General features: G+C 44.6%; 1 protein-coding gene across 1 annotated transcript; it reads left to right on the forward strand.

Moving 5' to 3' along the window:
• Positions 1-2344: 2344 nt before the first annotated feature.
• On the forward strand, positions 2345-3368 carry LOC148908500 (uncharacterized). The gene is made up of 2 exons (XM_089035552.1): positions 2345-2705; positions 3326-3368. Exons 1-2 carry the CDS (start codon positions 2387-2389, stop codon positions 3328-3330), a joined length of 324 nt encoding a protein of 107 aa, XP_088891678.1. The 5' UTR covers positions 2345-2386; the 3' UTR covers positions 3331-3368.
• Positions 3369-13146: the final 9778 nt, after the last annotated feature.

A 13146-nucleotide genomic window follows, 5' to 3' on the forward strand; every position in this document is an offset into this window, starting at 1 on the left:
GGCGATATAGACGCATTAGAGAAAATATAAAGACCGATAAACAAGCGAAAGAGTGGCGCGCTTTTATGTCGTCTAACTGATAATAGTAATCTCGCTCGTATATGCTCAGACTAAGATCAACTAAAGAAATATATACCTTGACCTACTTACCGTTAGCTAGCTCTTCATACAATTCATGTCTTCTAACTTCTCATATTTCTGTAAAGTTGCTGCTTCACGTTTAAAAGAAGATTCCATATATTTGGGACAAGAACAGACATGAAATAAATCAACGAAAAGTTAATTATTATCTTAGAGAAATTCAGATTTCCGCTGGAAATAGCTGTCATATGCTGTATGCCGAAGGGGAGTTTGGAAAAAATTACAAATTTCCAACACGCCGTTAAAAGCGGTGAATAGATCTAATAACCTTTGTATGGATCATTTTAATGGAAAATGCGCTATATAGATTAATAAATTATTATTACTATTACTATATAAATTGCCCATTTCGAACAGTGTAATCTTACATGATCTAGCCTGCGTAGCCAGGCGTGGGGTTCTAATGGGAAAATAAAAAGAAATTCGATTTTTGCAACTGTCGGCCGATACTCGATTTTTACAGACAGTCGCTCTTAATACAGTCTTAAAAAAGAAATAGCAAGACTCGAAGAAGAAATAGAAAGGATGGCGATGAAAATGGGAGAAATTAGAAAATAGCAACACATCCCTTAAAAAGGAAGCCAATGAAGCCAAGGCGGAAATCGGAGAGTTGAAGGACAAAGTTAGGAAACTTAGATGAAAAAATCAAGAAGTTTGAGCTTTCTGAAGATGAATTGGTTATTCGGCAACTCGTTCAAGCGTCCAGGAAAACCTCTTGAGGATTGTGCTGCAGGAAGATTTCGAAGAAATTCAGAACAAAGGACTGAGGATATAGAAGAGTACATTTCAACGCAAATCGACGACCGAGTTGAACAAAATGAAGCAAGGTTTAAGATGGAAAGAGTTAAAGAAAGAAACTAAGTGGAACGAATATTTGTTAAGACAGCTAAAACCGGTCAAAAAGAGAGGGAACGAAACTGCTCATCCACCCTTGACAGAAGAGATCATAGATGCTGCGAAAATCAAGTTGAAAGAAAAGAAGAAGTTAGGGAAGTATATGGTCAAGGCAGTAGATCAACTAAAAGTTATATGGAAACAAACAAACCGCAAGCTACTGCAAGGGTAAGCATTTCTTAAAACCCATAGTAAAACTTGCTATGCAGGTTTTTTATATATGAAATGGTTTTTATAGGTGGGTATATTTGTTGTTTATATAAACATTGCTATTGTGATGCTTTATTGTCTACGTCCATTTTAACAATAGGTTTTGTCACTTTGCTTTGTTGGATTGTCCTATAGATTTCTGGTTGACAACATTTAAATAACAATCAACCAAACCAAATTTCGTCATTGTACACGTACGCTGGCTTCCGACTCCCCTTGGTTACCGTTGCTATGTCACATAAGCACAAACAAATAGCTGGAAAACAGTCTCAGATTCTGGAAGTCTGTTTTTATTTATTTTATTTATTTTATTTATCAGGCTTTAACCACATAAACAATTAGTGGTATGGTCCGTACAACAGAGCATGACTCCAAATAAAGTACGGCCACAATATTGTAATGATTTCTGTTCCTTGGTGGTTGCGAAATATGGCTTTATTTTGAGTATATCAATTCGGGCTACAAATGTGTATCATACAGTCTGATAGATGGATATAGGGTTTCAGTCAATGCTATGGTATCATATGACATATAGCATGACATCCTCCTTTCCGTAAAAAACAACAACATATATATATATATATAGATGTATATGCAACGAAAACAATAGTAACAATGACTATATATCAGCTGTCCATGCATACAACTGATGTTGCGATTATGTGCTATTCTTGAACAGTTCTTTTGAAAATTATACATATCGTTCTGGTGGTTTCACGACCCTGCCACTGCGTGTTGTAATCATTCCATTATGTGGTGCTGGATTAGACACTTCTGTTCCAGGAGATTCTGCAGGCGGGCTTTGGTGTCCTATGGGGGATGGCAGTGCTTCTCTGATGTGTGTTCTGTTCCGACGTAGCTCTCCACCCTTTGGAGTAGTGACTGTATATGATCTTGGTTGGTCAGCAGCAGTAAGGGGGACTCGCGGTCAATGTCAAAGATTTACGGGTTTTACAGGCGGTTTAAGGAAGGCGCCGGCAGCGGGAAATACCCGTGTCTCGTTATTTGTTGCTTCTATGTTAAGATATTTGTCTTATATATGCATGAATGTAAAAAGTTCACCAATGACTTCTGTATAATTTGTCTAAGACCCAAGGTTAACCTACCCAAGCCGAAGGGTTTCTGGTGTTGTGGTAAGAAAATGCAAATAGAAGACGACACGTCAGCACAGTGTTACGAGTGTGGTAAGAATATTCGCAATGCCGTACCAAATGCTACCAGAGAGCAATATTACGCCAATGGAGGTCGTAAGAAGACCCCATACAAAAGAATAAAATACTTTAGGGACTGGATGAGTCATATCCAAGGTTATCGACCGGTATATTTAAACAACGAAGTAAGGAAGAAAATCATAGACCATTTAGAAGAGCCAACCCCACAAAGTCTACGGAAAACGCTGAAAAAATTAAAACTAGGGAAATATTACAAAGCTATTCCCTATCTTTTGTCTGAAATTACCGGTAAGTCTATTCCCGAGGTTTCTGATATGAGCAGAGCCGAGTGGATGTTTTGTCGGCTGGATAAGGATATTCCTTATTACCCTGACGTAATCTACGAAATATTTTACAAAATAGACCCCAACCACCCCCTGTTAGGATGGATTCCGAGAAAATAAAAATGCAAAACTGGCGTTTATTTTGCCAGAAACCCCACTGGGCGCAGAACACCAAGCTATCCCCAGTGGGGTTTTTTGCATTTTGGGCTTACGGGGCTTATTTCATCCCGCGCCAGAGGCCCTCTAGTACATACACATATATCTTTCTTACGACCCACCAGAGGGTGAACTCCGGACAGCGTTCCGAGACACCCCCTGACTTTTCCAACTTTTCCTCGCGAAACCCCCCATCGCGGGGTTGAATCGCACTTTCTATCTTTTCCACCCCTCCCCCCACGGTTGCTCTTTTTTTTCACTCACAGCAACCGGTCCAAATGTGTCTGCAGCGAGGCTTGAACTCGGGACTTTAGGCCTCCCCAGCTCCAAAGTCCCACGATCACAAGCGAACGCCAGACACATCTGGACGCTTATGTATGTGAAAATTATTATATTTATGTCTTACACTCTAATTTGCATATTTTCTAGACTGACGTTCGATATGTAAATAGAATCCTGTCACGCTTTTTTCAAAGCAGAAGTAGTATAGGGAATGGGGGTTCCAGCGCAATCTCAACACAGGGCAAGACCCGTGTCAAAAATCCACCTACGGACGACCCCCACTCCAAGTGTGGTTGAGGGCAACAGCGCACTTAAATATGTTAGTCTATATATGGAGTGCGAAGAATGTAAGAAGTTCGTTAACGACTTTTGCATAATTTGTCTAAGACCTAAAGTTATCGTACCTAAGCCAGAACCCTTTTGGTGTTGTGGTAAGAAAATGCAAATAGAAGACGACACGTCAGCACAGTGTTACGAATGTGGTAAGAATATTCGTAATGCCGTACCAAATGCTACCAGAGAGCAGTATTACGCCAATGGAGGTCGTAAGAAAACGCCATACAAAAGAATAAAATACTTCAGGGACTGGATGAGTCATATCCAAGGTTTACATCCGGTATATTTAGACAACGAAGTAAAGAAGAAAATCATAGACCACTTAGAAGAGCCAACCCCGCAAAGTCTACGGAAAACGTTGAAAAAATTAAAGCTAGGGAAATATTACAAAGCTATTCCCTACCTTTTGTCTGAAATTACCGGTAAGTCTATTCCTGAGGTTTCTGATATGAGCAGAGCCGAGTGGATGTTTTGTCGGCTTGATAAGGATATTCCTTATTATCCTGACGTAATTTACGAAATATTTTACAAAATAGACCCCAACCACCCCCTGTTAGGATGGATTCCGAGAAAATAAAAATGCAAAACTGGCGTTTATTTTGCCAGAAACCCCACTGGGGAATGCATCGCGCAGAACACCAAGCTATCCCCAGTGGGGTTTTTTGCATTTTGGGCTTACGGGGCTTATTTCATCCCGCGCCAGAGGCCCTCTAGTACATACACATATATCTTTCTTACGACCCACCAGAGGGTGAACTCCGGACAGCGTCCCGAGACACCCCCTGACTTTTCCAACTTTTCCTCGCGAAACCCCCCATCGCGGGGTTGAATCGCACTTTCTACCCCTCCCCCCACGGTTGCTGTGAGTGGGGGAGGCTTTTTTTTTCACTCAGCAACCGGTCCAAATGCATCTACAGCGAGGCTCGAACTCGGGACTTTAGGCCTCCCCAGCCCCAAAGTCCACGATCACAAGCGAACGCCAGACACATCTGGACGCTTATGTATGTGAAAATTATTATATTTAATTTGCATATGAACCAGACAGCCGGCGTTCGATATGTAAATAGAATCCCGTCACGCTTTTTTCGAAGCAGATGTTTACTGAGCAAGCTTTCTTTGAAGCTCTTCTTTTGCCTCCTGGTAGATCTTTTTGCGAGATTCCTCGGAAAGATCTTTTACGACTGTTTTTTTATTCCTTATGTCCGACTTTAATTTCTCGTATTTGTCTTCTTCGGCCAGAATAAGCGAGAATTCTACGTCGTCTATCTTTCTGTCACGCAAAGCCTTTGAGACAAGATCGGTAATTGTATTTACTTTAGCCCTTGACAGAGCTATTGTCGTGTCATGCTTGGATATTTTGCTTGACAACTGTTTCATAATGCCCGTAGCAACGGCTGAAATAATACCACAGGCTGCCCCAACGCCGGCCAAAGGAACTCCAACGATTATTCCCGGCCCAGTAAGCGAAGTAGCAACGCCGGAGCCCGTTAACACAACGGATATGGATCCTGAAGTTATCGAAATCTTATGTAGCGTACTCCGGGCTCTGACGTACTTTTTTCGGACTTTTTCGTAGTGTTTTGCTTGTCCTTCCAAGTAAGCCAGGATTAAGTTTGACTTATTAAGACGAAAGTTTTCAGCGTTTAATTCGTTAGGTTCCTTAGGAAGTTCAGGATAAAGTGGAGGTGCTGATGGTATAACATCCATTATATATACTAATGTACGACGCTTTTGGGAATGATATTGAGGAGCAGCCACATCACGACAACAGGGATTACTGGAATTGGAGGGCCTTTAGGAAGATGTTTCCACGCGCAGACGCCAGTAAGTTTGAAAGAAGACCCGATGGGATTTACTTCAACGGCTCCAGGATGTACAGCAATGAGGATTTGAAACCTACGCCTCAGCTGAAGCATCCTAAGCCTAAACCCGTGCAAGGTTGGTCAAAGGAATTATTGCTTGGTACCAGTACTTATCCGATACCCGCAGTTGCGTTTAATGAACATCCAAGCTTGGACCTAACGTTGAACATGCGGATCTCTAACAACCATTCCTTTCCGTTAAAGGTGCGAGATATCTTCAAAAACGTGCCCATTGTTCATACCACCGCTAAGGAATCTCATGAATGGTTAAGTGCTCCTAACATGCGTTATTGGCCGCAGCAACTAAACTTTGCGGTTTGGTGTGCCACTAGCGGCTGCGGTGTAAGTGCAAACTTGATGAAGAATTCAATATTTATGTTTCACTTTCACTTCACGGTTAGAAGAATACTGCATGAGATGGGCGTTACTGCATTACCAGGAGATGCTGCGTTCTATCCAAGAGATAACAAATACGACGTTCCGGCCTATGACAGGCTTTGTAAGGAGTTCGGTGTTGTAGGGAAGGATTTTAGATGCACTGTCGGTGCTAACAATGGTCTAGGGCACATTTGGGCTTATTGGGGGATTGGTGGACACGAGCTAAGCGATAAGGAAGTTCATGCATTGCGGCTACGGTGGAACACGGGATATCATAAGGAAACTCACGACAGTAGCACCTTCTTTGAACCAAACGCTAAGACCACTAAGGAAGTCAGAGACGGACCTCTGTTCAAAGACGAGGGCGGTAAGTATGCAGGGGCCAATCCACTGATTATTAAGATTACCAACGACGAGCAAACGAAGCAATATCTTAATTTCATACCTCCAGAAGGTAAAGGACTAACTAGAGCTGGTCTTGCTCGTTTGAATCGCAGCATAGAAGCTTACGTGTATTCTATCCTTGGGGCTCAGGTAAACACCCGATCAAGTATAATTGGGAATACGGGCGCCGCAGAAGAGACGCGAGCCGAATCCTTGATCTTATTCGAAAGTTCGATCTTGGAGGGTGACATTAGCAAGGGCGTACAGCGTTACCAACTAGCTATACAAAATTCTAAGGCAAGGTTGGACTATGCAGTAGCCCCGGGTTGTTGGTTAATGCCTAGTAATTTATTTATAAATACTGGCTCTGTAGTAGGATACAACAACAAACTTCAACGAGCTACTAAGGACATGAAGTTTGGGGTGAATGACGTGAACTCTGATACTACCAAGGGCATTCCCCATTTCGTGGAGAAGTCAAAAAAGTCGCATGAAACGAAGCTACCCGTAGTTAAGAAACCATCAAAGAAGGCCCTGCCTGCGATACCTGAGGAATATGACCATAACTTATTAAAAGCCGGCTTAGCCGCCGCAAGCATTGGTCTGAGCTATTATATATGGCGATGAACAACCCCTACGTAGCTGGAGTAGATTGTGTTTATACGACTTACACAGGCGAGAAAAAATACAACCAGGCATCTTGGGTTGATGTCATGGGGATGTCTGTGGACCTGAACTACTCAGGAAAGAAGCTGATAATATGCAGTATTTGCATTGGTACGAGCAGCCATGCCAACGTCGGCTTTAGGTTCCTGGATGAGAATGGCGTACTGCAGCCTATGAGAAATAAGACAAACAACAGGGAGCCTGCGCATTTCTCCGTAGAGCCCAACCCCAGCAGTGCCGAAAATCTATCGGTTTGGACTTTCCACATGGTCGCCGATTGCCATGGGAAGGTAAAGCTGCAAATGCGCGTAGAGGACACGGGAAAGGTTACGGTAAATAGCATAGAGGATCAAAGAAATCAGCCTTATAATCACAAGACTATTAGCACTCTTACGGTAATAAGCCTCTAGAAGGGGACTTGTTTCCTGTAATATATGAACCCACACACGAAAGAGGATTGGTTTTTTCATTACCTGGGGGAAAAGAAATACACGGATGATGAGTGGTACGACACCGGCATACAGGTAAGCGTTGGGGGGTTAGGGTTAATTATATGTACTATTAATCTTAGTGGGTGGTATAGCTGTAATACTGGGTTTAGGATTGTTGATGAGAATGACCATCCATTCCTACCCTACAGAGAAAAAAATAATAAGAGGCATTCAACCCATTTTACGTTTGAGATTGTGGCAACGAGCAGGGAGAATTTATCGTCGGTGACTTTTCACATGGTAGTTAATTGTCAATACGCAAAGCTTCAAGTGCGCCCCAGCGACGTTGCTGGTATTAATAAGGGCCTTTTCGTGATTAATGCTAATGTTGATGGTGGTGGTATAGTGAATGCTGCTTGGAATCATAAGACCATTAGCACCATGACTGCCATACCCCTGGTGCCGTATTACCAAGGTGGCGCGAATACTATCTTTACTTATCCCCAGTCAAGGATGCCTCGGATGCCTGACGACGACAAGCCCCCAGTAATACACGAGGATAAGATTAACCCTTCATATTCTTCAGGAGTACCACTCCAATAGCTACGACTAATATCCAAATGTTATTCCCCACAAACTTTAGCAGTTCTCCGCCGGCCCTAAGTGCCAAGGAAACAACCGAACCCAGCAGCCCAGGAAGACCGGCTGCCATCTTTTTTCCCAAGTCCGTCAGCCCACTGCCTAATTTCTTTACGCCCGCGCCCGTAGCCTTAAGCGCGGATAGGATTACTCCTACTACGGTACTAATAGCGACCGCAAATGCCAGTGGAACGCCATACTTCAAAAGGGCTCTTTTTACCTTTTCCTTGGTGGTAAGCCCCAGCTCCTTTTCCAGGTTTTCCTTTTGCGCCCGTAATTCCGCAAGGCGCACCTCAAGCGTTTCCGTTTCCCTTTGGGCAGCCTCCCTTTCCTCTTCGGTACGAGTTTGGTCCGCAACTACTTCTCGCTGCCGCTCTATTTGTCCCTCCAGGTCTTCAATAGCCTGATCTCTTTGCCGGATTTGTTCCTCCTTAGTGTTAATTTCAGCCATTAACCGTCGCCGTTCCACTAAAGAGCCGGCTATGGTGGTTTGCAGGTTATTGGTATCGTCTTTAATTAAGTCTAACTCTTGCAGGGCGAGGTTAAGAGCCCTTTGAGTTTGATTTCTTTCGCGTCGAATTTGGGTTCTTTGGTCTACCAGCTCCCTTATTTCTTGATTTTTAAATTCGACCTCCCTCCTATGCGCGTCGGCAAGCCGCTGGTTTTGCTTCATGTATTCCTCCTCCCTTTCTTCCAACGTTTCCCGCAGCGCTTCCACTGAGGCGCCAGAGCTTTGGGCTTCTCCTAAGTCCTCCCGTGCTTTGTCTAATTCGCGTAAGGCCTGATCCACCTGATTTCCTATTTCTTTTATTCTTTCATCTTGATGGGCGGACTTCTTTTCAGCATCGGCAAGTAGCTGACCTTGCTTTGCATATTCTACATCTTTTTCTCTTAACTCCCTTTGCAGATCCGCGGCACGTTTTTCCGCGTTGGTCCTTTCGGTTAAGTTGTGCAGCCTTTCTAACAGGCTTCTAGTAGCACGCTGAAAGCCTCTTAATCTCAAGACGTCACCCCTAACGTTGCCCTCCTCATCAAAGAGGTTTTGCGGTTTTGTCCAGCGGTCTTTGTCGGGAAATCTTAAGTCTTGGACGCTTATGAGGACTTTGTTTCCCTTTTCCGTGAGCTTTACGTCGTCAGCATCAAAGTTGTCGTAGCGCAGCTCTAGCTCCTGCTTTGCCCACTCTACGGTTTCCCGCGCGGCTGCTTCCGGCTCGCCCATGTTTTGAAGCTCTATGTGCTCACGCGGAAACGTGTACTCGCGTGCTTTGGGATGTCTTAGGGCCTTTGCAATTCTATTCCTTAGGGAATCGTCGACTTGTTGGGTGGGAAGCAGCGGTTCTTCGTCACCGTCGTTAATGTCAGCCTGACCTTCCTCAGTGGTGGGATCGAAGTCGGGGTCTGTTCCTTCTACGTCCATTATATATGATAAGCTCAAAGTTAAATCCCAACGTATTACCTAAGCAGGTTGGCGGACTAAAAGCAGAACGCACCTTTCATCGGGTCACATTCACACCTTCTAGCGCAAAGCCGGGGGAGACGCTGTACGTAGGCGTGCCCCGCCTAACGGATAACCTAGTATTGGTTCCTGGTACCTTGGCTTTAAGGTTTGACCTAGCAATACAACCAAGCACCAAGGACAAGCGCTATACCGTCAATAACGTGGGTAGGAACCTCGTTTCTAAGATGAGAATCAAGTTCGCAGGGGAATCCCTCTTGGATTTGAATAGGTACGATTTGTACACCACGTATAAGGATCTGTGGCTAACAGCCTTCGACCGTGCACAAAAGATAGAGCAGGGAATTGGAAGCGTTATCCTTCGTAAGCTTCGCAGCGATACTAACCCCGCGCCTACGGACTCCAGTGGAGCAACCGCAGTAGCAGACGCAACGAGGGTAAAGACCGCCTATGGTAGCAAGTACGTTATCCCTTTGGATTTCGAAGTAATTACGAGTCATGGTGTGTACTACCCCAGGCAGTTATCCGAGTTACAGTTTGAAGTAACCTTGGCGGACACTACGAACGTCATAGGAGGAATGGACAGCGCAATCAGTGGAGCTGTGGATCCCTATTCTATCACCAACTTAGAGCTGCAGTATGAGACCGTGTACAGCGAAGAGCTGGCCCGTATCGCTGGCATGGAATACAGCTCCGGTAAGGCATTCCTTTACGACCACGTAGTGATGTATAAGACATTTAGCTTCTTGGATAAGACGGATGAGGTTATCAACCAAAGCATTAACCTCCCCCGAAGAAGTCTCACGGGGTTAATGTTGGTGTTTGCTAAACCCTACGAGGCCGGTAAGCGCGACTCCGAAGCCTTTCACAACCCTAACATTACTAACGTCGGCGTGAATATTAACGGAGTCCCAAACAAGGTTTACTCCCAGGGGATAAAGCCCGCAGACGTGTACAGGGAGGCAAAGCGCAAGTTTGGTGATCAGATATCCCCCGCAGAATTCTTTAATGATAAGTATGCGCTGTGGATCGATATGCGCACCATTAACGACGAAGACCTACATGGCCAGGGTTTGCGGTTGGTAAATACGCAGGACGGCATAACATTGGAGATCAAGCGCACCAAGAACGCCGGTGCGAGTGACGGCGACAAAATAAACTGCTACGTCTTCGTCGTGTCTGACGCGCAACTGAGCGTAGAAATGAATCAGCTAAAGAGCGTTGCCTATTGATCCACTCGCTCATCCTTTTGATAAAAAAAATATCGTTGGTATATAATGCTTCGCGTATTCGAAAACAACGAAACCAAACTGCAATGCATAGTGCAAGGCGAAACTTTGTACTTCAAAGCAAAGGAGGTGGCTTTGGCGTTGGGCTATGAGCGCCCTAGAGATGCAATTAGAGCACACGTATCTGAGAAATACCAGAAAAAATGGGTTGATCTACAAGGGGCTGCGAATCACCGCTCCTTTACTACGCAACCAAATGCCGTGTTTATATCCGAACCTGGTTTGTACGAACTGATATTTAGCTCCAAACTACCCAAAGCTGTGGAGTTTCGTGATTGGGTCTTTGAGGAAGTCCTACCCGCGCTAAGGAAAACGGGTAAATATGCAATAGAAAGGCGGTTTGGCGGCCCAAACAAGTTAGTATTCAAGATCGAAAATGAAGCCGACCTACACGCGAAGGTCGTCGACTACACACGTAGGTTTTACCCCGATTTCATCATAGCGCCGGGTCTTGGCGAACTTCAAGATTCAGACAGCAAGCGAATAACCTGCTGGCGAAAAGGCTACCAAGCCGGTCAACCCGACCTTTTGATCCTAAATGCGCATAAGAAATACCGCGGGTTGTGTATTGAGTTGAAAACCCCAAAAGGAAACGGCGTCTTATCCGCGAAGCAATCTAAGAAAATCTCACAGCTTGACGTAAATGGTTACCTAACGATGGTTAGCAACGATTACGACATTATCTGCCGTGCCCTGATGGATTACGCGGATGGCATTCGTATTCCCTGTAAGGGCTGTGTAAAGCGGTTTAAGTCCTACGCCACTTTGAAAACGCACCTAAAGATATTCCATAGGTATAATGAAGCTCAGCTTGACTCACTGGCGTGATCTTGTCCACGGTAAAGCATACGAAATAAAAAATTACGTCGTCTTCGAAGACATCGACCGTTTACGGTTAGTCCTCAAAGACTTAGAAGGCAAGGAATATTCCCTTTGGGCGCCGGATTGCGTGCGGTACGTAATTCAGGGCGAGGAATTCACCCACTTACGCAGCCATGGTAAGGTAAATGGCCGATGGAAGTTTGACATTGAAAGAAGAGTCACTCCATCTCCTCTTTGTAGTTAAGCGCGTCTGCTAAAGTCCGCTGCGCTTTAGGATCCGCGGAGCACCAATGCCCCACAAAGGATCCTTCGGAGAATACCCTGTCGCAATGAAGGCAGGTGTATTTTTTACGCGGTTTGGGTATCGGTGGCGTAATGCAGTCGACAGGTAGTTCGCAAGTAATACAGTCCATATATTGAAAGGGCGATTAGGAATCCTCCTAAGAAGGCGGCTGCGTAGGCTAGCATATACCTTTTAAAAGGGGTCCTTATATTTATTAATGTTTCTTCTTTTCTTATTGAGTTCTGCATACCTTCTACAAAAGGGGTCCTTATATTTATTGATATTCTTTTCTTCTTAATAAACAATCAAAGAATATTAATAAATATAAGAGTGTGTTTTGAGACTCTTTGCGCAAACTAAGGACGCCTTTTCCTTACCTCCATGTTTTGAGCATGCCAATCATCAAAGCGATCCAAGTACTCCTTAAAACCGCGGGGATGATGCTGCGGGCACAAGCACTGCCAGATATGATCATCTCCTTTCCTTAAGCCGCCACACGCGTCACAGGGCGCACTCCAATACTCTGCGTTCTCCCAGCGCGTACCTTCGGCGCGGTCGAACTCCGTAAAGCGTTGGTCTATTTCTTTCTTACGAAGAGTTAACTTCCTTATGGTTTCCGCTGGGCAACATCTCGCAGCGATATCACCATGCTCCTCGCATACGACATCCAAATCATAATTACCACGACATCTATGTTGATGCCATGCGTCAGTTAAGAGCTCCCCGCAGCGCGCACACACATCCTTTAAACACACCCTATTTTCTTGGTGGTATTGCAACATTTGGGGCGTGCTAAAGAGCCGATTACAATCAGCACAGCGTCTTTCCTTAGACTTCAAACACACCCTTCCTTCCACGTGATATCGCAGCGCCTGTTTACTGCTAAACTGTCGGCTGCAAGTGCCACAGGTGGTGACGTTATCCACCTCTTTAAAACATACCTTCTTTTTTTGGTGATACTGCAAAGCCTGTTTGCTACTGAACTCCCTGTCGCAATCCTTACACTTCATTATATAATAAGAATTTATTAACCCTTATAAGGGATACTTAATAAAGTCCTGCACGCTTTCTTTTGCCCAACCGGCCATCGTCAAAAGCGCACCAAACCTTTCCGCGCGCTTCAGACCGCACATTTCATCGTACAATTCCTGCACGCGCTCTTTCAGCCGATCGATCTCCTCCCTTTGCATTTCTATGGTGTCTCTTTTATCTTTTGCGTCGGCGACAATTCTTTGCACTGCTTCCACTGGCTCCATCTATATATCTAGTGAAAATCCCTGTGATTTTCTAAAATATAAATGAACCCAGATCACATGCCTTGTAACGCTCTGATAGTAGGACCCACCGGCTGCGGAAAGACCCAGTTCGTGGTAGAGCAGCTATTAGGACCCTTTAGATACCGCTTCGACTACATCGTGCTGC

This window comes from Actinia tenebrosa, unplaced genomic scaffold (assembly GCF_029948245.1).
Source record: "Actinia tenebrosa isolate PJP-AT-01 unplaced genomic scaffold, QUT_ActTen_1.0 PGA_scaffold3__52_contigs__length_22856419, whole genome shotgun sequence".
Lineage (NCBI taxonomy): Eukaryota > Metazoa > Cnidaria > Anthozoa > Actiniaria > Actiniidae > Actinia > Actinia tenebrosa.